Source organism: Heloderma suspectum, chromosome 3 (assembly GCF_057233095.1).
Source record: "Heloderma suspectum isolate Gila_16-S chromosome 3, 16-S_ref, whole genome shotgun sequence".
Taxonomy (NCBI): domain Eukaryota; kingdom Metazoa; phylum Chordata; class Lepidosauria; order Squamata; family Helodermatidae; genus Heloderma; species Heloderma suspectum.
This window is the reverse complement of record NC_139460.1, coordinates 320,310,713-320,335,385: the sequence shown is the minus strand read 5'-3', so window position 1 is coordinate 320,335,385 and position 24,673 is coordinate 320,310,713. Positions and strand designations below refer to the sequence as shown.

The 24,673-nt window shown below is 48.2% G+C and overlaps 1 protein-coding gene across 6 annotated transcripts in view; it reads left to right on the top strand.

The window, feature by feature from the left end:
- The window catches only part of EIF4G1 (eukaryotic translation initiation factor 4 gamma 1), an 84,165-nt gene that overhangs the window by 21,042 nt on the left and 38,450 nt on the right, over window positions 1-24,673 (top strand). For 4 of the 6 annotated variants that reach the window (XM_084847642.1, XM_084847643.1, XM_084847641.1 and 1 more), the window contains 5 exons: window positions 3,250-3,358; window positions 3,771-3,860; window positions 10,629-10,802; window positions 13,900-13,999; window positions 19,770-19,870. In XM_084847642.1, coding sequence (XP_084703768.1) covers window positions 3,284-3,358; window positions 3,771-3,860; window positions 10,629-10,802; window positions 13,900-13,999; window positions 19,770-19,870 — 540 coding nt within the window. In that variant the 5' untranslated portion in view covers window positions 3,250-3,283. The remainder of the gene's footprint in view (window positions 1-3,249; window positions 3,359-3,770; window positions 3,861-10,628; window positions 10,803-13,899; window positions 14,000-19,769; window positions 19,871-24,673) is intronic. The other 2 variants (XM_084847645.1, XM_084847646.1) reach the window with 1 other exon arrangement.

The window sequence follows — 24,673 nt, the reverse complement described above, 5'->3', positions numbered from 1 at the left end:
TGGGTGTGTGGGTGTGTGTGTGTGTTTGTGAGAGAGAGAGAGAGAGAGTCCAAAGCACAGTCTTTTTCTTCATAGTCATATGTTGTTGGGGTTGGGCCTGCACTCAGAGAATATCTTGGCCCTGGCCTGGGGAGGGAGGAGTCCTTGGCAGAGAGCTGGCCTGCAAAAAGAATTCACCAAGCATACTTGGAGTGGGGGGCTGGGGGGAGGATGACTTTCACCTAGAGTTACCTCTCCCTGGACCTTGGGGCAGCACTGGCTGTCGTCACAACTTCACACGGACTCTTTAGGGGTGTCAGGCTAATTCAGGTTTTCATGGGCATCCCTGAGGCAATGACCTGGATCCTTCCACCTGTTTGGCATCTGTTTTCTGGGGCGGTACTTTTCTTCTCCACTTGAAGGGCTATCCTGCAGTTTGTGGGTTTACACTCGGGGAGGGCAGGGCAGGGGTGGGCTGACTTCTTTTCCTATGTCTGGAAATTGAGGGCCTTTGGGGGTGGTGTCCCTTCATAGGCCTGGCCTCATAGCACTGTGTGGAGTTGCTTCCTGTAGGAAGGTCTGCAGTGTGCCCCCTCCCTTTGCATGATGCTGCACCACAGTGTGGCTGGATGTTGGGAATGGGGGAGGGAGAGAGTCTTGTTGCATACTGAGCAGTTGTGGCCTGGACAGCCACATCTCCCCTGCCCCCAAATGAGCACACCCCCAAAGGCAGGTCCTGTTAAAATAATGGCATTCCGGGCAAGTAATAGCTGGGAAGACTGGGGAGAAAGGGAAGCCCTTCTCTGAGGGCTGGTAGCTCTAACCCCAGTAGTGGTGAATAAATTGCTCACCCTCATCCATTCTCCACCTTCAATCCACGTACACTTCAGTTTTATTGCCAACGCTCAGTGAAATCTGCAGGATTTAAATTCTGGCTGAGTAGGAGTTCGGGTGTCCTTAGCAGGGCAAAGAACTTGCTTGGCTGTGCTGTGTGCTGAACTGGAATCCTGCAGAAGCTGTCCTGGTGTTTTGCATTGCGTATGCTTCTCTCCCCACAAGTCTTCGTAGCCTGAAATGCTGCCTGCAGCAGCCCAAGGGTCAGGTTACAGCAGGGCCCTGGGTCTGTTTGGGTAGAGGGACTGAGGAGGGACCTCTTTCCTGGCTGCACTGCCTTGCCCCCTGCCCCCCCAGCTCTGCCTTGCTTTGTGCGTCAGAGGGCACTAGGCCCTGTGCCGACCCACTCTATTCCCAGAAGATTCTGTAGGATGGATGGCTGTATTGCTGTTTACTGTCTGAAGTCCTGATGGGAGATCTCCCTGGCCTGTCAGTCTGGCCTTTGCACCTTAACTTCATGTGCGTGCATGCATGCACCCGTTCGCACTTGCCCTTCAGCCTGCAGGTAGTTAGGAGGCTTCTAATTCCCCCTTCCCTAAGAGGGCAGTTGGTAGAACAAAACTTGCTGTGGGGTGGGGTGGGGTTGCCTTGTATTCTGCAAGAGTTAGTTGCTTTTGTTTCCTCCTTAATCCCACCTAGGAGAATTTGGTTCCTTTGCCTTAGAATATGGGGCTGGGTTTGTATATGGGGTGGGTGTGTTTGGGTCAGAGCCCCTTTCTGCTTGTTGACCTGGCCTATTGGACCAGGGAACACAGTGGGGAGAAGACATGGAATCCTTCCTCTGTAGGATGCGAGGGCTACTGTTTGTTCTAGTCGCATCCTCATACAGTGTCCTAAGAGTGCAGGGAGGATGTGCTATGGGGTGTAATGGGGGTCACGGTGGTGCAGTAGGTTCATGTGTTTGCAGGTGGAGCCAGTTGCTGTCAAAGCCTTTGGTCGGCCGTTAAGTGCGCTTGAGCAAGTCATCCTGTCACCTCCTATCTTTGCTAGCAGCTTAAATTAATCAAGGGTCTGAATGAGACACCGTGCATGCTGCTTACACTGAAATGTGCTGGAGAATACTATGAGAGGGGATGATCTTCCCAGTGGTATATGGTCTGATGTCCAGTGTGTGTCGATAGGGAGCAGCAGAGTCAGGGGTCTGTTTAGAAATAGCGGCCTGGATTGGTGGTTCTCAAAATGGTTTATTACTGGGGCCACAGGACATGAGTAGTTGGGGGCTGTTGTGGCCACAAGCAGTCCCATCCCGTGCTGATCAATAAAACAAACTGGGTGCCTTGGTGGGTCACATTTGAGAAACCCAGGGCCTTAGAAGATGATGTCCGCTTTTTGTCTTGCCCAAAGGCATTCTGCATATACTGCCTGTCTGTGAGAGTGTCTCCCCGCTCGGTGTCTGGTAGGTTTTGATGTGGGAGTGAATCCTTTCATTTCTGGTGCTGCTTTGCCACGGCTGCCTGAGTGGGATCAGGAGTCGCTGCTGGACATCTTCTTTCAGCCAATGCCTCAGCAACTTTTCATTTGTGCTTTTTTGAGGAAATATTAACAAGGGTTGGTTGCAAGCTTACAAGACGTTGCGCCTGAGTCCTTAGAAGCAGGAGACACAAAGAAAAAGGAGGAGCAGTACCATCAAATGAAAGCAGTCTAGATACCTCTGGGAATGATTGGTATTAACCAGAGTTTAGAAGTCTCTCCTTCCTTCCTTCTTAGTTATTGCAAGCATGGTGGCTAGAAACTTGGTCTTTTTTTCTTTTTCTTTTTTTATGAAATGCAAGCAGGCTCCTAGGAGGCCAAATTCTGTGTTTCATTCCATACAGGATAGACATGTGGAATGCAGGTTGTCCTGGCATTAACTTTCAGAATTTTTTGAGTACCATCTCTACATACGACGCCTGTTCCAAAATCAACCTACCAAGATTTGTGGGGCTACTGGAGGGCAGGATGCTCTTGTGTGGGTAGTGCTGTAAAAATACAGAGCATCTTCAGGTGAAATAAAAGCCAAGGAAGTATGGTGGGCATTGTATCTTGGTACCAAAAAAGGTAGTTGCCTGGGTGTCCTCTGGTATTCTTAATTGGCAGCACTACTTACACAGCTCACCCGAATTTCGCCTGCAGGTGCCGCTGTTCTGTTTTGCATGCTAGTCTCATGTGTGGTGTTGGGGATCCATCTGTGCCCAGGCCATTCCATGCTACTTGAAATGAGACCCAGATGACTGTCCATTCTTGTTTGGGCTGCTACCGCACACCCTTTCCATCTACTGTGGTGTCCAGTTTTAATTTCAGCCTTGTCCCAGTGAAATCTTGTTCCTGAGCATTTAGTCATGTCTGCTTCCTCCTGTGTTCAGTTTTATGATGTCTCTTCCTTCTCCATTCCAACAGATAGCGAGGGGATCCTTATGCAGCACCACGTGAAATGAACAAAACTCCACAGCCCTCAGGAGGAACCCCATCAGCCCCACACCCTTCCCCTTCTCCTGGACTTCCACAGGTAAGGATTCTCCCTCCCAGGCCATCTTGTCCCTCTCTCCTGCAATATTTAAGAAAAAAATGTTCTTTCCCACCCGCTAGCTCCTTCTGCTGTTCTTCTGTTCTCTGGTGGTTTGGGAGGTAGCTCCTTTTCTGCATGAGTTGCTCCTAATGCACCTTGTGCAGCTCACTTGCCTTCCACGTGTGGCTTGATCTTGTAGTGGTGTCTGTCCAAATAATCTTGCAAGTGGGGATTTGACTGGGCAGCCATTTTGATCCCTTTTGTGAACTTCAGCTTAGGATCGCAGTATGTGTCATGTTCACACAAATGCTTCTTACTGCTAGTGTGTTGTCTAAGTTGTGGTTGGGGGTTTGGGGCAACTCCTGAAGCTGCTAACCTGCTCCTCTTCTTCCTCCCTTCTCCCCTCTCTTAGCAGTCAGCATTTCCTCCTGGCCAGACAGCACCTGTGGTTTTTAACCCAGCGCAAACTACCCAAATGAATACGCCTTCCCAGCCTCGACAGGTAAGGGGGTGGTAGTGAGTGCTGCTCTTGGGCTGCAAGACTCTCTCTGGTGGCAGAATCACATTCTCTGATGTGCTGCCGAACAGGTTCTTCCATGTTGCTCGTGGCTCAGGGGTTGCCAGGCACAAGGAGCCCTGCAGGCTGACTCGGTCTGCAGGCACCGCTGACTCAGGAATGCCTCTGTAGCGTGTGCCGGGTGGGGATGTTGGTTTGGATGAGTACTGTGGAGCCAGCCATGAAGGCAAAGGTGTGGTGGAAATTGCCCTGTCCTTTCTTTATTTCCTGGTGGGTGTGGCTTAAGAGAGGGTCAGGTAGGACAGCTAGGCCACGTTGAAGAGTGAAGTGTGTGGTGGGGGGAGATGCCTGTAACTGTCAGTGATGTTCTGCTCTTGTCTCCTCTCCCCTCGCTCTTTCCTGTCTTAGTTTCCAGCAGGGCCTCGTGCTTTACATCAGCAGGTACTAACCCTTTCCCATTCCCCTCACTGCATGCTGTATGCAATCCTGGGGGAATGCAACCACATTGGGGGCTTTGCTCGGACCCTGCAGGGAAACTGGCTGAAGAGGTAGAGGCTATTGATCACTTGTCCTGGCCTACAAGGAGGGGAGCTGATATGGCGTGATTGCTAAAAAGTCCCCAGTTCAAATTTTGTATCTGCTACGAACTTGCCAGGTGGCCTTAGACAAGCTTCCCTCTCTTTCCCTCAGCTTCCCATCCTTAATATGAGGATAATAATAACATTACAACTGACAGGGGAGTTGTAAGGATTGCAGTGAGATATGTGAAGTGCTGCAGAAATGCTAAGAATTACATTTTAAAGGGGATCCTGCCGCTGATTGCCCGGCTAGGGGGAGGAAATGAATCTCGTCAAAGAGTAAAATCAAACATGGCGAAGAGAATCCTTTTCAGATGCTTAGCAGTAAGGCAGGAGCCACCGTGTCTGCTGGAACAATGGATGACTGGGTGTGATTAGGGGCAGTTTGACTGTGGTGTCCGTAGCACAGCACCTTCTCCCCTTCCCATGTGACTTGCATGATGTCTGACTCATGATGGCTACTTCTCTGCTACTGCGTTTCTTGCTTGGAAGGCACTTCTTCTGCCCATGTTGCTTCTCCATTCGGTGCCTCCTCCACCCGTCCCATGAAACAATCTGCCTGTCCCTACCCAGGGCTGTTCTTGGAACCATTTCGGAGCTGTTGGCTTGCTCTCCCCCAACCCCGTAGCCTTCCTGTGTGTTTCCCTTTGTCGGGGCCATGGACTTTTTTCTTGGTCTGCTCCACTGTGATCTGCACATTGCCAGCAAGCTACCTGGTGCTTACAGGAAGGATTTGTCCACTCTGTTGCCTCAAAATGTCCATCTCTCCCCACACCCATTTGGTTATGGTGGCCCCTATGTCTCTGTTGTACCATAGTGCTCACCGAGGGGGGCAGGGGCTAAGCCACTGGTCTGGCAGGAGGCAAGGGGAAAGAGACAAGGTTTCTGAGTGTTTGTCTTAGGCTGAGTCTTGCGAGCTTCAGTTAGTGTGACCTTTGAGGAGATCTGACCAGAGGGGTTGCATGTTCCAATGCAATACAGCTACTTGCTCTCCCCACATAACCCTGCTCAGAAGCTTCTTTTTAGAACCCTTAATTCACTTCCCTACCTATATGCTTAGGCATTGGCTGGGATTCTGAGTGAATTCATGTACCGCCTGTTAGTTCAGTACTTATCCCCTGTTGGTTCAATAAGAGGACAAAATCCATGTGTCCTATTATTGAATACCAGCAAACATGGTGACCAAGGAGAATTGTACTCTGGCTGCCGTGGTGCTAATCTTGGTGGGCCCGGAATTGTATGTCCATCTTTCCAAGTTTGGTGGCTCATGACTAGATCAAGATGCTGATCCTTGAGGCAGATCTTTCTTGTGAGTGTGCAAGAGGCCTGGGTCTTCAGCAGGAAGTCTGTGAGCCACATCAGACACCCTCCCCCCGATGCCTCTCCTGCTAGTCCATTGAATCTCTGCATAAGAGACTGAGCTGTGAATGAGGAAGTTGTGATTCAAAACTCACTTCTGCCATAATCTCAGTATGTGACCATAGCAAGCCACAATCTCTCAGCATCACCTTCTCTTGGCAGATGATACTGGCCTAAATCACAGAACCGTTTTAATTATTACCAAGATAACCAAGATAACAAAGTGTGTTGAACACTTGAAAAGTTTGTATATATCAGCCTTTCCCAGCCTGGTGCCCTCCAAATGTGGTGCACTGCACATCTGGAGAGCACCAGGTTGGGGAAGGCTGGTGTATATGCTAAGCATGAAATATGTCTGTCCCACCTTTCAATTTTTGAAGACAATCTATTATAATTCATTACAATCACACCAGTCTTGGTTACTATGGTTCCTTGCGCTATCACACCGCTGTGTTTATTTACACATGGTGGTAATTTTCCGTGACATTTGAACAGAACTGTGGAGCAGAGTGTCTGGCAGGATACTGCTCCAGGTGGCAGGTTGAGGGGTGGAGCGGCTCCACTCCACAGCTGTGTGTCACTGGCCTAGCAAGAACCTGAGCCATATCTTTTAAATACCTGGTCCTTCGGGGACGTAGTTACAGCTCTGGGTGTTGCTAATGACACCCGTGGCAAGTAGCTTGGTTGCTCCTTGCTACAGTGAGTAGTGGTCGTTGGGCACTGGGTAGTCCACCATCATGTTGGTAATCCCCTCTTCTGTGGCTGTGCCTCCTTTCCCTTGCAGTTTGGATTCCCCATCTCTCTGCCTCTTCAGGGCTACTTAGCGTTTCCGCTTGGCCAACCCCTGAAAGACATGAGCTGCTTTGGGCCAGATCCGGGCTGTATGTGCAAACGCTTTCTCGAATTCCCAATTCTGGCTCAGTTGGCCTATGCTTGGAAGTGACTGAGGGTGGCATTGCTCTTGGTAGCCCCACACATGTTCCTTTGGGACCCTGAGGCTGACTGTCCCGCTCCTTGCAGATGAATGCTTCTCCTTCCCATCTTTGAGGCCCTGCCCAAGGGTGAGTGGCTCAGGAGGCTGGGATGGTATTCATTATGGGGTGTGGGGACAGCTGGGAGGTGTTTCTTTTTTGCAGTAATGGCGTGTGGTTCCAGCAATGGAGATCAATTTAGCCATAGGATCACTTAGCTGAAAGCAGTTAAGGCTTTTCTTGACCCCTTCAGCCCCACCCCAGTGTATTTATTAAGACATTACGGGCCAATCCTATCAAGATAGGCAGCTGCCTCTGAACTCTGAGGCGACCGCCTATCCAAAGCAAGGCATCGTTCCCTCTGTGCATCTCTTGCCTTGCTGTTTTTCACTAGAGAGCCATTTTCAGCTGTCTAATGGCGGGGGGCTGACCGGGAGAGGAAGCTGCCGTATGACACATTGGATGCGCAGCTCCACTCTCCCCGCCCCAGAGTGCCCCTTTTCAGTCGCTCTGCGCTGCTTTTCTGAGCACGGAGGATGGGGCTTCTCCACGCTGCCTCCGAGGCAGCGTGGACAAGGGGGGAGGTCGGTTTTCCGGGAACCAACAGAGTGTGGGCTCCAAGGTTGGTTCCTGGAAATGAGCATATCCTATGGCCCTCTAGACAGTGTCTAGTGGCCATAGGATTGCTCCCTTGAATGAGTATTCATAAACAACCCTCTATAACATACAAATAAAAACAATCTCATATTCAAATATTGCATGTAGCTATTTACAGTGTGTAATTCTGCAATTATATAACATGCAGTTGAACTGCAAACAATCTCTTACGTTTTCATATTGTATTAGTGATCTTTGATAAGCTGTAAGCTTAACCAAAATAAACAAATCCCATCATTTCTTTAATCAGTTTTTCTGGGTGCAAAGTTCACTTTTCAGTGTTTTGCAAATACTAGTCTTGTGGCAATGAGAACTTGTAATATTGGGTCACATGCAAAGAAAACCATTTTTAGATCATTCAGCAAAAACCAAAACAAAAATCTTCAAAAATTAAGTGAACGTTTCAGTGATTTCGCTACTGTTCTTGAAGAAGACTATGCTCTACACTAGAATCACCACATATGGATGAAATCCATCATGGGAGATATCACAGAACTAACACAGTTAATTACTATTTTTACATATCAAGCTATTTCCATGGTGTTTAGTGCCAGTGCATGGCCATCTTAGAATAGTACTCTGATATCCAAACCAATGGAAAATAGGAAATCTGGTTGTGAATGATGGCAGTGGTAGTCCAAACCAACTGGATGGCACCAGACTGGGAAAGACTGCTTTGGAGAATAAAACAACATCTGGTATTTCTATCTGTAGCTCCCCCCCCCATTTCATTATGTATGATTTATGCCAGTCCAAATAAGATTCGAAAGGTTACAATAAATTTTAGATAGCATTTTTAATAGTCTGCTAATTGTTGTTTTTTAAAAAAATAGTAAGCAGTCTTTAAATATATATTTTTGGGTGCACACCAAGCCTAATTTGAAGGACTTGGGAGAAAGGGCTATCTGTCTTGGTACATATGATAGAACTGTCCTTTAATATATCTTTAGAGTGATCATTTTCATGTATTTTCCATTTATCAGAGTGCCCACAACGTTGTGATCCAAATTAAATAATTCATTCAGCATTGATGCCAGAGGTGATATATCGAGTGCTTTGTTTTTCTTAGGTGTAATCCATGTCTCCAATGAAGTATTTATTATAAGATGGCCATTATTATGATATCTGTGCTTCTCAAGGCTTTTCTTGATTATGGGATTTGTTGCTGTTGGTTGCCACCTCCTACTATGGGAGGTGCTCTGGATGAATTCTGATGACTAGGTGCTGTGCAGAACACATGTGTGATGATGTTTGCCATTTGGGCAGAGCTGGAAACACTAAAATATATTTCCTGCCCTGCCCAAAGTGGGAAAATATTGTGGGAGAAGGAGTCAGATCACAGAAGAGAGTATAGCCAATGGAGAGAAGAGAAGAGGAGGCGAGGGAGAGAATAGAGTCGAAACACAGAATCAGAGTTTTAAAAGTGAGGAGTGGACAGGTGGAAGCTAATGCAGAATATGCCAGTAGGCAGGCTGACACAAATCGTGGCCCACGAACCTGAGCACAGCGCACCAGTGCTGTTGCACATTCCGGCCTGCCCAGCTGCTCAACAGCCCCGTTGTTTTTGCAGTCAGGCAAAAGCAGTGCTAGCTTAATTGAACCCTTGGTGGGGTTGGTGTAAGCACTTGGCGAGCAGCATTGTCTCGAGACTCCGCTGGTTGTCCTCTCTGACATTGTCCTCTGGTGATGTGTTATTTTACATGATAACCTTTTGGCTCAAGACCCAGCCCATTTATCACCTTGTATCCTCTCTGTCCCCCCACCCCACCCCAGCTTCTTTCTCACTTGGCTACAGTTGCTGTCCTTCTCAGTGTTGGGCTTTTCCTCCAGGCCTGGTAACTTGTCTGGCCATAGGTAACTCCTGTCTCTCTCTCTCTTTCTCCCTTTTCTCCTTGTGTGTGCGTGTGCGTGTGGGCTTGCTAACAGGGAGGATTCAGGTCTCTTCAGGTAATGCCTTTTCTATAACACTCCTCCGGTTGGGAGCGGGGGGGTCTGAGCGTGAGTGCAAGTCGCTTAGTGTCCATTCTGCTCCAGTTTGTAGCTTGCTGTGCAACTAAAACAATTGCTATTTAGGCCTCGAGGATGCACAAGACCTTGGCTAGAGTATCCTCTCCACCTTTTTGTGTAGATGTCTGGGAACTGGAGTCGCACGAATCACTATGGTCTTCCTCTGCATTCTGGAAAGGGGCAAGAGAATTCTGTCCAGCTCTGGCTGCCTCTGGATCATCCTCTTTTTAAAAAAAAAAATCCTTGCAAGGCATTTGGTCTCTAGGTTCCAGAATTCATTGCTCTGTCTTGTTTTCTCCGCTGTCTCCACATAATGTTGCATTGCATCCTGGGACTTGTAATGTTTGTATGCTATAGCACCTCTCTAGAATCTCTGATTTGGTTGAAAGTCAGCTTCATGTGCTAGTTATGTTAAATGTTAGGAAAGGTAGCCTGAGCCTGGATATGGCTAGCATCGTTGGTTCCCATTGGATGCATTCTGCAGCGCTCTAATCATGGGCTTTGAAGAAAATGGCAGTTGGCCCCATTTGCAGGCTAGGTAACTTGGCATTTGTACCTCACTACACCTCTGTGTTTGGGTTTGTTCTGTAGAATTAGAGCCGTATCACTAATTTGGGGAAGAAGGATTTGAGCACATCCAACATGGTTGCAGCAACAGAATTTGCTGGCTAGCTACTCTTAGGAAGTGGAGGTTGAGGTGCCAGACTACCACCATTATCTTGCTTCTCTCAGGGTTCCCCCCCAGGTAAACTAGTTGCTGATCAGGGCTATTGGAGGATTGGAGCCTATCTTCAGGACCGTTGTCATCTTAGCACAGAGACACCATGTCTTCACTCTTGGAAAACTGGAGCAGGATATAACTCGTGCAAAAATTGCCCACGTGTCAGGTTTTTCTCTGCAGCCTCTTCTGGGCTCGAAACCTGCTTTCTTCTAAAAACAAAACCATTGCTTGGTTTGCAGGAGGTCCACTGGAGCTTCTAGGCTTTGCATTAGCTAGCAGCTGTGTTCTGTGCTTCCAGCCCAGGCAGATTCCTGCACACAGTGACATTTACAGAGCCACAGTCAAAGTCTTGGTGGGGGGTGGCAGTGGGGCTGGCGAAGGGGAAGCAGCTGTATCTCTGGGATTTCTCAGGCCAGGCCTTGCTAACCAAGCATGCCCCTCTCTTCTTTCTCTCTTGAAGCATTTCTACCAGAGCAGGGCCCAGCCTCCGACAAGTGCTTCCCGGGTGCAGAGTAACACGTCGGCTCGGCCTGGCCCACCCACTCATGTTTATCCAGCTGCTTCCCAGGTGATGATGATCCCCTCACAGATCTCCTACCCTGCTTCGCAAGGCGCCTACTACATCCCCGGACAGGTGAGGGCTAGATTGGGGCCTGAGGTCTTCTCTGTGGAGGGCCGACATGGAGAGCTTGTTACACTTTCCCAAGCGATCTATGTCTCCTGGAACCTGCTGCTAGCTTGTTTTCTGATGGTGCTCCAGTTGCATTTTGGGGCAGGCTTCCGACCCTCTCTCCTGGTGCCCTCACCATAACTGCGTATCTATTAACTGATAGCACCCAAGTCTTGGCTCCAGTGGTTCTGTGGACACTGCTGCCTTTGTCAAAGGGTGGCCACCTTTTGTAAAATAAATACACACTTTTATTTGTGTAACGCTGCTTCTGCATGTGCACGCAAATGCTCCCGGCAATTGTGTTGGTGAATGAATGAATGAATAAATGCCTAATTTTTTTATTGTTCCAACCAACAATCACTGCAAGCAGAAAACAAAAAATACATTAAAATACCTTGAGGACCACAGTTCATAATCAATAAAACTTATTTATCATTCTGCGTAGGAGATGGGAAGTTAGCTCAAAGTGTAGAAACTGAAAGGTGAAGTTTACCACAGCCAGTAAGATCATCTTTTTATGAGATGTAAACAGAAAATTAATTTTCTCCAATTCGGACCAGTGAGTTTTCCCCATAAAGGGCATGTTGTAAAAACTTTATTCTAATGGTGGAGAAAATAGGGCAGTGAAACAAATAATGGGGGTGGTCCTCCACTGACCCATGGGCAGAATCTAGAATCATAAGGTATTTTGTTAACTGCCGTTTTAGAAGGGCATTTTATCATCTGTTGCATCCTTGGCTGGGTTAGGACATTGGAGATAAGCTTCAGGTAGCACTTGGATTCGAATTTAGATGTAAGCCTGGCGTAGCAGGGGGCTATCTTATTAACTTGTGATAGTACTCAGGTCAGATGGAATAGAGACACTAGCAGATGTTTTGGTCAGAAATGGGGCTCTGGCAACCACTGGTGAGGGGTAACAGTTGAGGTTTGGCATGTCTAATGTGATCCATGTCCTGCTTATTGAGCACAAGGAACTTGAGAGGCAATGGACCTGGGCTGTCGGAGAAATCCGCAATGAATTAAATGAGTTTGGATTTCTGTGAATCCAAGCTGTGGATTCCACAGCACACTGGCTTTTTCCAAGTCATGCAGACTTGTGGATCTTTTTTCCCGGTGGGGGGTGGGGTGGATTTGCACTAATTTGCATTGGTGCCAATGCACACTAGCACAAGTAGAATGAAATTCTGGTAAAAAAATCCAATTCTGTCAGTGAGCAGATGACTGAAGGAAAGACCCCTGGCAATTTGCAAAACACAGACAGAAGAGATTTAACAGCATCCATACATCCCCAGTGCTTTAACAACCCTGCTTGTGGACTGACTATTTCATGGGACTTGCAGGCCACTCTATCCCCAGGGCATCGGGTGGGTAACAGCATGCAAATTATTTTACCCCCTGCCTCCTTGTCCATCCTAACATTTTGCAGCATTTCAGAAAATAACTTCAGGTGAATCACCCACATTGGAGGGGTGACCTCCAAGAATGCCTTTGTGTGTGTGCTCTTGCAGACTTGATTCCATGCATGTATTGGTATATTTAAGAGAGCGTTCCTGGTCGGTCTTCAGCATCATGGTGGGACATGGGGTGTTCTTGGGTATGCTGGCCCAGGCCACTTTGTTGTCGGGCAGCTCTGCTAGGGCTGCGAGGTTTACTCAATAACGTCAAAACATTTTGATCAGCTAAGAAGGTCACCCCAATTTATCAGGGAGCAGATTTAAAATGTATTTTAATTGTATATTTTAATTGTATAAAAATGTATATTTTTAGTCCTTTCAAGTACTATAGATAGCAAGCACCATAAAAAGGCATTTTTTCCTGTCTGTGAAAGGGGAATGCATCACAGTGCTGCAAGACATGGGTGCATCACCTAAAATACATTGTAACCATTGTGTGCTCTTATGTGAAAATGTATACATATTTAATTAAGTACTTGTACAGTTAATTTAAGATTTCTTCACATCTGGTTGCAGCCCTGCTGTGCTGTGTGGCTACTCCCTTCTGTTCGTCTTCCTTAAGTAATTGTCAAGAGTCCTGCAGTTGCTCCTCCCATTCCCCCAAAAGTGTCCCATTTGTGTTTTGATCAGCAGTGGGAACTTCCGTATGCCTCTGGGACACCTATATTCCTTCTCTTTAGCACTTTCCACTCATAATGTAGCAAGGGTGGGGTAGGCCATATATCTGAGGGCTACGTTGTCATATACCTGTGAGTGGGCTTCCCCTCAAGTCTCTCAGGTGATGGATGTCCAGCTCCTGGACCCTTCAGCCTTGCTGCCTGCCAGTATCTTTCATTAGGTTTTGAAGGCATCGTGTGAATTCTCTCATCTAATGCCTAAGACAGGGTATCCCAAACACATGCCTTCCGAGCTTTACCTTGGAAGGAAAGGTATTCCACAATGCTGCTAGATCACAGCTTTGTGGACTTTTGTCACTGTGACTCTACCCCCTGACTCCCAAGTAAGGATATAAGGGTGGAGTGGAATATCCAAGCTCTTTGATGGCACGCAAGCATGGCTGGTGGAGCTCACTGTCCAGGCAGACCGATTAAAGGCACGTAGCACCCATGAGCCTATGACTGATTTTAAGCTGCTGCAGAGGAGCCGCAAGGAAGCAAAAAGCCTATGAACAAATGGTCCTGGGTGGCTTCTGTGCCTGCCCTTTTCCATGAACCCAGAGGATGGAGCACTGGAGCAGGCGTGAATTGGATGAATTGCTGCATGGCTCAGTTGAGATGGATACAAAAAAGTCAGGATTGGGAAAGCCTCTCTTAGCTAGTAAGTGCCTGCACCATCCCTAGGAAGGCTTGATGTAATCATTTGAGAGCAGCTGCATGGAGGTCTCCTAAGCTTCATGAGCCCTTGGTGGGATTGGCAAGGCCTTACCTGAGTGGCCCTTGTTATCAAGGGGTGGTCCGTTGTTCTCTGTCTATCCAGCCCTGCCTGTAGCCTGCCAGTTCTGCTCCGCTTGATCCGCTGGACCGACCCCACTTATGCTGACTCTTCATCCTCCAAGCATAAATGTGGGTGCTTACCCTCTACTTTTCATCCTTTTCTTTCTGACCTAGGGCCGCTCCACGTATGTTGTTCCACCTCAGCAGTATCCTGTTCAGCCAGGTGCCCCCAGCTTTTACCCTGGAGCCAGCCCCACAGAATTCAGCACCTATGGTAAGGGGATGGATGCATGTGTAGTGTGGATGGAAATATATGGCTGAGATCACAGAGAGCTCTTTTGGTGGTACATAGAACTGGGCATCTTGGGAGTGGCTTTTTCTCTGCCTTGCTGAGCCTTGATGGCTTCTCATCTGCTCTTACTCTTGGTCCCATTCTGCAACTCCATTTGCATTATGGGGTGTCTTAGGCTCAGTCACCTTTGCAATTTTTCCTCGTTCAGTGGTTTTTAGCTAAAGTATGAACTTCAATCGTCGTCACCCGAATAACTAAGAATTGCATCCAGCAGATATACAGTGACCTCAGTCAAGAAAATTTGGAGGGGAGGAGAGGGGTCATTGCAGGAAGAAGGTTAGTTTGACTGAACCCTTAAAGGGCAAAGTGACAAGTGGGACTGAGTTGTGAAGAACAGCCTCTGGCAACCTAGTGCCCTCCAGATGTTTTGGACTTCAACTCCCATCAGCCCCAGACAGCATGGCCAATGGTCAGGAATGCTGGGAGTCCTCCAAAATATTTGGAGGGCACCTTGTTGGGGAAGGTTAAAGAGCCTGTAACTGGGGAATTCTAGATTTCCTATCAAATTCTGTGTGCAGAAACTCAATATTGTGATATATTGAAAATTGATACAAGGTTCAGTTGAAGCCTGATTCAAAGCAGCCTCAGTCCAGGCTGCAGATTTGCTTTGTGTGTGCGTGTGTACTCCCCCCCCCCCCCCCCGCTGCTCCCAAAGTTGTTTCTCCTCTCCCATGCTGCCCCTTTAGATTAGAATATTTGAGGAATGGGAGTACATAGTCACATGGGATGTTGTTGATCAATAGAGACTGAGGAAATCCTATCTTAATCTTGCCTCTGGACCTCCAGGAGCAATTCCTGTTGTTGAATTTAGGACTTTCATTCCCCTGAGGACTGGAAACTTGCCTGTTCATCACAAAAAGTGACATTCTGATGGCTTCAAATGATTTTGTACCAGAAGCTTGATCCCGTGATTTGGGGCAGGATGGTGGGTCGGGCATGTTCCTGGATGATTGCAAGAGAGCAGCAAAGACCTAGTACGGTGTAGTTATAGAGAGACTGGTCTGTGAGCCAGGAAGTTGCCCAGTTCAAATCTCATCTCATGAACTCACTAGGTGAGCTAAGACAAGCCTGCTGTCTTTTAGTGTCCGCTTGTCAGTTGTACTGTGGGGATGAGAATACTGGCCTACATTACAAGGCCAATTGTTAGGGTTTCTGGGATAACATGTGAAATGCCTTAAATCCTCAGAAGGCTCTGCAGCACTTTCCTGTCTCATTCTGCTCTTGTAGGAAAAGTGAGTTGGTGGTGTTCTTGGACTGTACCACTGATGAGAGCAGGCTCTGTGTGTGTTTTTGAGTGCTTCCTTGTGTGAAAAATGAATTTCATACAGAAAGCTAGCACATTTACATATGTTGAGATGTCCCTCGCTGGAGGCTGGACAGCCATCTGTTGGAGGTGGCCTAGCTTTGGATTTCCTGCCTCAAGCAGTGGCTTTGTCTAGGTGGCCTTCCCACTCTATGATTCTGTGACATTAGGGTGAGATGTTTTAATGCAGTCCTCTTTCTAACTTGCGAGTTTACTGCAAGCAGGGAGCATGAAAAAATATAACACTTCACCTGTGGTCTTCCACAGTATTCAGAATCTACCACCTTACTCTGTGTGAAGTGTAGAACTGGCTGCACAATGTATATTTCTAATCTAGTAGTGTATGGGGATTTGTGTGGGCTGGAGGAGTGTTAATAGGATCTAATATAAACTTGATCAGTTTTCAGCTAATCTCACCTGTGCCCTTTTTAGTAAATTGGGGGGGGGGGGTTGTCAAGGAAGGAAGGGGATAGTGGCAGAAAGGAGAGGGCTTGCAAGCGAGCAGGAAAGGGGAATGTTAAGTAGAGGTCATGATGGGAGGCTTAGCAAACCTGCGTCTGTGCTGTACCATTTCAGACAGGTCTGAATGCTCCTTCATATGAGAAATTCCCTCCATAATAGAAAACTGGCATGCCAAGGAGAGGAGCTATAGCCTATCCCAGCCTTCTCCAACCTGGTACCTTCCAGATGTGTTGGACTACAACTGCCAGCATCCTCCAGCCAGCCATCTGGAGGGTGCCAGGTTGGGGAAGGGTGGCCTAGCCCTTCTGCCTGCCATGCTAGCTTTCTATGGGTAGGTTTTCTTTGGTTTTGATAGGTAGGTTTTCAGTTGTTTTGGCTTCTTGTATGGAGGCCTGTTCAGTCATACCAACCCCTCACCTGTTGCCTGAGATTGTATAGCCCCTACTCAGGTTAACTATCTCAGTGGGAACTAGGCTGGAGAGAGGTAGAAATGTGCACCTAAGAAACCCCAAACCCTGGACACCCTTGGTTGCTTTGATGTGCCTTCACAGTGGTAAAATCTGGAAACTTGGGAGGGAAGTGTTCAGTTGTTCTGGAAGCAGAGATTATTGGGAAAGTAATAATGGGTAACGTGTAGATTTGGAGCAGGGAGGAAGAGAGAAGCCAGTGGGGAGAAAAGGTGAGCAGCCCTGAGCCTGCAGGATAAGACAGAGAGGATACATTTAAATAAAGAAATACATTATGCCAGATGGTATGGAACTGTTCTTACATAATCACCAACCATGTGTTAATCAATCAATCAATCAATCAATCAATCAATTAATTAATTAACCCATGCTTGGATCGGGCTGCACAGGAGCGAGCACACTGCCTCCAGCCTGCTTACCACTTTTGCTTTGCCTCCAGTTTAGAAAATAACCCAGGCATGCCTTCATTCCTGGGCTGTTTAGTGTAACATGCAAACTTGGAACTCCGGGTTTTTGAGGGGGAAGCAACCCAGAGTTTTAACCCAACAATAACCCTTGGGTTAAAACTCTAGGTTAAACAACGGGTGGGTTGTCATTACATGCGAACCTGGTCAATAGCCCTGGACTGAGCTTCCATCTTAGTTTCTCCTGCTGGCTTTATTGGTTCAGCTTTTCTTTCCAGTGTCACCATTGCTGTGGGGTTTTCTGTTAATTCCTTAGTGCATCCACCCTCCCCCCAAAGCCCATACGTTGTCCCACAGCTCTTCTGTGGAGTCGACCCATTTTTAAAAAAATTATTGTCAGGATATATATATAAGGCATGGAGAGTCCTGGAAGTATGTGTGTCTCATGCACATGTCTTGTCATTCCTCATGTTACAAACGTAAGAACATAAGAGATCAGAGCAAAGGCCTGTCTAGTCCAGCATTCTGTTTGCACAGTGGCTAGCCAAATGCCAATGGCATCCATAGTGTGGATTCTTTGACATTTTTGAGATGTGACTCCTCTTGAAATATTGTCGGAATTGGTCCCAAGTTGCAAACAATAGATTTGCTGGAAGATGGAGGCAGGTGTGTCCTGGCAGGAGGCATGGGAAACAATCTAGCAGGAGCGTCTTCCTGCATGGAATTCCATTAAAATCAATGGTAACGGTGCACGATTCCTGCATAACTTGCATTCACTCTCGATGCTTGTTTTGAATGGTTCTGGCTCACTCTTCAACCCAAGAAAAGTGTTCCCAGAGTGACTCGCAGTAAGAGAACTCTGGATTGTGACTCTGTGTTTAGGCAGACTGAGGACTGTACCATGCTCTCCTCTCTTCTTCCAGTTTCTGGCGGGTCCAGTTTAATGTTTAACACACCTACCAGAGCCTGGGCAGACTTTAGCCCTGGCCTGTTTTTGGATTGCGTTGGTAGCATGGATGTAAAGGGTGGTTTGTTGACAGCCCCTGGTCCAGTTGCCCCTTAAGTAGCTTTTACTAGGGGTTTCCATGCCACTTGCTCCTCACCTGCCCTGGATTTAATATTTTCCCAAAGTTCTTTGGGGTCTGAGTTGCCTGGGGCTTTGGTCCTCCTCATCCCATCCTTTCCCCTCCTCACACAGTGCTCACATGCTCACTGAGGGCTTTTGCTATATTTAGCCTGGACCTGTCCCAGGCGGTGCCTGCAGACTCAGAAATGTGAGCTGCGGCCTCCATCCCAGTCCTGTATGTCACAGTTCCTTTACTGCCGTGGTGGCCAAAAGCATCTGCCCACACCCCTTTCAGAAAGGTAGGTGCATTTGGCCTGGTCATTAGCAGCCTGAGGTGCAGTGGGCAGGCTCAGCCTGGTACTCTAGCTGGGCCTGTCCCCTCTGTGCAGGGGTTTGTAGAACTGGGGCCTCTGGGAGAGAGGCTTGCCTGTTTGGGACCTCAAAATGGTTCCTGTGCCTTAAGACTGGAGTGGCAGGATGCCGTTCAGTAATCCTCACTTTCTCCCCTCAAGGGGGCTGTGACTGTAGGAGAAGGCGAGCCTGACTGTCTTCCGCCTGCTGTCCGACAGGTGCTCCAGAACACGCTTGCAGCCTGTTCAGGCAGCCTGCGTCATGGCTGGCTTGAGTCAGGGGGTGGGGGTGGCTGTCAGCGTGTGAAGGTGCCGCACTGCGCTCCCCACCCATAAAGTTTATTAGGCTGGATGACTTGGCACCGTCAGTATGCTGCCTCCATGTGCTCCAAACAGGCCAGACCAGTCAGTGCAGCAGTTGTTTTTTCTTTTCTTTTCCAGGGTCTAAGGTCTGACACAGGCAGGTGATCCTTAGGCTGTGGGGTTGGAGCTTAGGAGCATCGGTAAAGGGAGTATGCCCCTGAACGCCATTTGCTGGGGAACAAGAGTCGGAGACTGCGATTGCCCTCGTGGGCTTCCTAGGGGTACCTTGTTGGCCGTTATGGGAAGTTGGATGCTGGCTAGGTGGACCTTTGGTCTGATCCAGCAGGAGTCTTCTTATGCCTTATTAACCAGGCTGTTTGCTGGGAAAGCTCTTGCTACAATAAGCCAGTTTCGGGCTAGAATAAGTCTTGGGCCAATTAGCCTTTTAAGGTGCTATAGAATTCTTGTGGCTACAAACTTGGCAAGCTTTCTCCTCTAGAGCAGCCTTCCTCAATCCCTCCAGATGGTGCGGATTACAACTCCCATCCACCCCAGCCAGAAGGGCCAGTGATGATGGGAGTTGTAGTGCAAAACATCTGGAGGGACCCAGGTTGGGGAAGGCTGCTCTAGGGGTTGTGATTCTTAGCATGATTGCCCCTGTGCACATTTCTAGACTATACTCCCCCACCCCAATGGGCTTTGGCTCGCAGAGCTTTAGACTTGAAACAGTTTTGCTTGTCTGCTCCATAGGAGCACTGGGACTGGGGCCGTGTATGTCAGGGTGGGGAGACAAGGGTATGGTTTGTCCTTCTGCCATGCCTCTAAGGAAATGAGGCTGCAGATTTAACTAGCCACAGCTAAGGCTGTTTGGCTTGCCTTGATCTGAATTGGGGCAGGGTGTCGCAGCCTCAAAATAAGGTTGCCTCCAGTGGGGTGGCTTAGGGATGCTCAGTAACATGGGGGAAGAATGCCAAGGTGTTGTTTGTTGGAACCTGTTGGGTCAGGTTTTTGAGATTCCAGACCAGGGTTAGAGCAAATGTGGCACCCTTGGGCCTCCTGCCTCTGTTGGGAGTTGCTGTTAGTCCAGCTGGGATTGTGTGTGTGTTTATGGTGTAGGGGGCGGGGGTCAGCAGTGGTTTGCCTCATGTTAACCAAGGGAACATTTCACCCACTGAAAGAGGTACCTAGCTATGCTTTTTGATGGCTCTGTTCTGTGGTTTATTCTTCAAGCTTGTGAGATCCTAGAGTTCCTCAAGGCCTAGACTTGTGCAAGAATAGTCTTCTGCCCCTTGGAATTCTGGGACTGCAGCATCTTAACTTCCCTTCTTCTTCCCCAGCTGGTGCTTATTATCCTGCCCAGAGTGTGCAGCAGTTCCCAACTGCCCAAGTCATGATGAATCAGCAGCCACCAATTCCGCCAAAGCGAGAGCGCAAGACGGTAAGGCAGAAGCTGCGGGTTGGTTGCTGGGTGGGATTTAAAAGTTTCTATTGTGCAGAACCTCCTTTCTCCTCCTCCACCTCCTCCTCAGTTGGTTTTATGCCTCTCATATCCCCTCTCTAAATACACCTGGTAGTGACTGCACTTGTCTGTGTGTGAAGCTGGGGGAAAATCCCACACACTGTGGTTTTCCAGAAACTTGGGAATTTGATGCTGTCATCTAAAATTCAGATATATTTTTCCACTCCAATTGTAGGTTCGGGTTTTAGGGCAACCTGGTGCCCCCCAGATGGCCTGGTCTACAGCTCCCATAATCCCTGACAATTGGCCATGCTGGCAGGGGCTTATGGGAATTGTAGTCCAAACTATCTGGGAACACCAGGTTGCCTGCCCCTGCCCTAGGGAAAGTGACTCACAAGTTTAAAAGGGGTGTTCTTAAAAGCATATATGCATGGGTTCAGGGTATGCAGTGCCCTGGGATTCTATGTGCTCAGAAGTAAGTCCCACTGTGGTCAATGAGACTTGCTCTCAAGTAAGTGTTCTGGGGGTTGTGGCCTTCAGCATCAAGGAAGAGGGGTCCCCAGACAGTTAAGCAGCTTGTGAAAAATAGATTGATTGCCCCAGGGCTAGGATCAATGCTACAGGAAGTACATTGAGCCTTTGATATTGTTCAGATTGAGGGTGAGTTGGGTTTTCTAAAAAGACAGTGCAGGAGTTCCAAGTGCCACGGAAGGACCATAGCTGAGCAGTAGAGCACATGCTTTGGGTGTTATAAGGTCCTGGAATCTCCAGTTTAAAAAAGATTCCAGCCAGGAACACCGGAAAAGACTTCAGCCTGAGAACTTGGGAGAGCCACTGCCAGTCACAATAAGCTGTACCAGGTTACATATGCGCGTGGACTGACTTGGTATCAGACAGTGTCATAGGTGAGTCTGCCAGGAAGCTGTTCCATCTGCCATGAAAATCCTGCTCCTTAATCCTGTGTATGTGGTGATTGGCTGTGGTTATTTAGTGGCAAGGGGAAGTCACTCTGCACAAGCTCAGAGCCACTTCATTTCTTCAAGGATTCTGGGGCTTTAGTCCCTTGTATTGGCAATAGTTTCCAAGGCTCGGCTCTGGCACAGATTAATTCCTGGTTGGTGCCCTGTCACCTAACCAAGATGGACACAGACAAGGGCAGGAAAATTTCTGCCCCTTCTCTTGGCAACTCTCTCTCTCCATAGGGAGAGACTCAGCTGCCATTTTGAATCCCATTGTGCTTTAGAGGCCTAGCTAACCTGTCCCCTCTCTTCTCTGTAATATCTGTTTGTGCCTTTATGTGCAAAGCTTGCTGCTTCTGTCAATTGTGTTGGACTCTGTGCCTGTTTTAACTCTAACATGGTGCCTGGGCCCATGGCAGAAGGAGGGAGCTGTTGCTGTGCTCCCAGCTGTATAGGGAACTTCTAAGTATCGATAGCCTGATAGAAGAGCATAGCTGCTCATCTTCCCTTGGAAGGCTTTCTGTGTAGATTTGGCAGGACAGGGGAACGGGGCCCGCCTCTGCATGTGTTTGTGTAATTGCCGGCAGAGGAGAATGTAGCAATATGGGTCAGAGTTCAGCAAGTGCAAGAGTCCGGAATGTGGCTCAGCACAGCTTCGGGAATTGCCTGCAGAAACAGGCTGGAGTTCTGTTCAGACAGAGGCTTTGTGAATGTGTGCCTGTATGCCTTCTGGGCACCGATTTCTGCAGTTGTGGTATGACAGCGGCTTCTGCATGATCCAGTTCTGTGCTGGTAATACCTGTGTAGAAGAACCAGGTGAGACCAGTCAACATGCAGGGGTTTCTCTTTACAAGGGAACGGACTGCTCCAGGGTAGCTTTTGGAAGAGCCTCCTCCCCTGTGAGCCTTTCTGGGACCTCTTTTTATCTTAAGCTAGGAGGTCAGGAACCTCTCAGTAGTGGTGCCCTCAACATGGAACTCACTCCCCAGTTTTGGGTTTTTTTTATTTACCTCTGAACTGTTGAAAATTGAGCATATTCTAGTGTTGCTTTTAGGTTGTCTTTAACATTACCAATGGTAGTTTTGTAATTTGGTGGTGTTGGGAAGATGCATTTTTTTGTTCTGTTTTTCAAGTTGGATTTGTTGTGAGCTGCCCTCAGGGCTCTGTGGAGCCAAATAGTGGTATAGAAACTGGAACAATAATGAATCAAGTAAGGCATTACTGATGGGGCTGGGATCATGCCAGAGCCACACCCGTGTTGCTAGCAGTAATAGACCAGTGATGATATTGCAGCACGTCCCTCTGTGGCTGTATTGCGTGCTCAGATGTCAACATTCCCCCGTCAGTAAGATGGAGAATGGGGCCTGGGCTTGGCCACTACCTTCCCTACAGACACTGTGCATTTAAATTAATACGGCTTCTCCTGGTTCAGAAGTTGCATTCTATGTGCAGGGGGAGAAGGAAGCACACATGCCTAAGTTCTGCTCTGGATCTTGTCCCTTTTTGGGGTTCTTTGGAACAGGGGTGTGTGCATGTTTGGGATCGTCTAAAAGAGACATTCTATGTATACTACTAGTCATTGCAACTGGCGCGGGGGCGGGGACAGGTCTGGCTGTGTTTTACTAGACTGAACTGTTTATAGCCACTAGGACTATAGATAAGAATCCTCTTTGCAGGCTTTGACCACCATTCTATACAAGTGAACATGGTAAAAGGGTGGGTCTCTCCCCATTTCCTCTCCCCCTCCCGCCAATGTATGATTATGTGTAGAGTGCAGTGATGATCTTGGTTAACTGTTGAGAAACACAGACATTGGAAGCAGTATTTATTTCGGAGAGATTACTCTGGAATAAGGTTGATTTTGACAGCTGTGAGGCTATGGTCATGTGCTAGCCAGAGGTAATTGTGGCTCTGCTATGCTCTGTTGGTGTTACAGCAGGGGCTAGGCTGCAGCTCATCCCCTTGTTGGCTGGCAGGAAAAATGTGCTGTCCCAGTGTTGAGGGAAGCTCAGCGTGCTGCCATAACTCTGTTCGGTAGCCAATTTGGAGGTTATGAATCTGCTCTGAGTGCAAATAACAGCTTATGAAAAGGGCCTCTCCTTCCATGAGCAGTATAGCATCAGAGAAGTGCACACATATGAGGGACACGCTGGAGGCATGGAAGTTCCTGGCTGTGGAGGCGCTGCTGCTGTGTGTCCTGTGAGTAATGCTAATTGCAGAACTAGTTTCCTTTGTGATGCATAATGTCTCTGCTACCTTGTGCAATAATCCACTTTTTGGAGCAGCTTATTTCAAAATGTGCTCTAGGTCACCTTGGTGTTCCTTGGACAGTTAGTGTGACCTTCAATGGGAAGATGGGTTATGGCAGATAAACTTTGCTGAAAGACTGCTCACCCATCGCAGCCAGTCTTTGCCTGCAGAGTGCAGAGGTGAGGGAGTGGTGGGTGTGAGTTTGCGCGTACACGCGCGCGCGTGTACACACACACATACACGCACGCACACAGTTCTTGAGGTGACACGGAGGACCTGCAGGCCTGGCCAGACACTGGGTGAGCTTTTCTGTGCTTCCTAGAATCTTCTGCACTAAGGGGCTCCTTAGCTGACAATATGTAGGAAAAGGTTACCTGAAGGAAGGATGTTTTGGGGGAATAGGTAACTTAGAGCAAGCGCCCTCACATTGAGTGGGTATACTGCAGACTTAATGAGAACAGAGGGGGACATGGGTGGGCTGCTGCTTCCCCTGTGCCTGTTTCCAGCTCCTAATGTGCTCTAGTCCAGGACATTGCAAAACCACCCATGGTGCAGCGGAGTTGGCCATGGCGCTTGAGTCATGTCTCTGCCACAGATTTCATTGTATAGCCTTAGGCAAGTTCCACTCAGCCTCAGTTTCCTATGGTGCTGAGAGCCAGTTTGCACAACCATTGAGATGGGCCTACACAGTGCACCACATTCAAGTGGCAGAGGTGCCTAGGCTAAGGCTGAACCAAAATGCTCCCCATCACCATTTTTGCTGTCCTATTTGTTTGTTGTTCAGTCGTGTCCGACTCTTCGTGACCCCATGGACCATAGCACGCCAGGCCTTCCTGTCCTGCGCTCTCTCCCGGAGCGTGCTCAAGTTCATATTCATTGCATCCGTGATGCTATCTAGCCATCTCATCCTCTGCCGTCCCCTTCTCCTTTTGCCTTCAGTCTTTCCCAGCATCAGGGTCTTTTCCAGGGAGTTTTCTCTTCGCATTAGGTGGCCAAAATATTGGAGCTTCAGCTTCAGGATCTGTCCTTCCAATGAGCAGTCATGGTTGATTTCCTTTAGGATGGACTGATTTGACCTCCTTGCAGTCCAGGGGACTCGTAAGAGTCTTCTCCAGCACCACAGTTCGAAAGCATCAATTCTTCGGCGCTCAGCCTTCCTTATAGTCCAGCTCTCACAGCCATACATTACTACTGGGAAAACCATTAGCAGGTGGCAAAAATAGGCCATTTTGGTGATTTGCTGGTGTGTATGTTTACTGATGGTGGCAGTGGCCCAGTTGACAGTGCCTGTTTGGGTTTTGTTTTGTTGCCATGTCATTTGTGATGATAACGGCACTTTTCCTGGTGGCTGCTGGCTGGAAACCCCAGTCTCCTGAATGCTTCTAGAGTGGTACATAAAGTAGAGCCATTCCAAGGAGGCTTTGGGGGGAGAAAATTGTGTTTACACACTAAGAGCCACTATATTTTCACCCACCTCTTGAAAAAATTCTATGCTGTGATGTAGCATTGTTCCATGGCCATTTTGGGCAACAACTACATAAAAAACCCGCCGTCTGGGAAAATTAATGGTTCG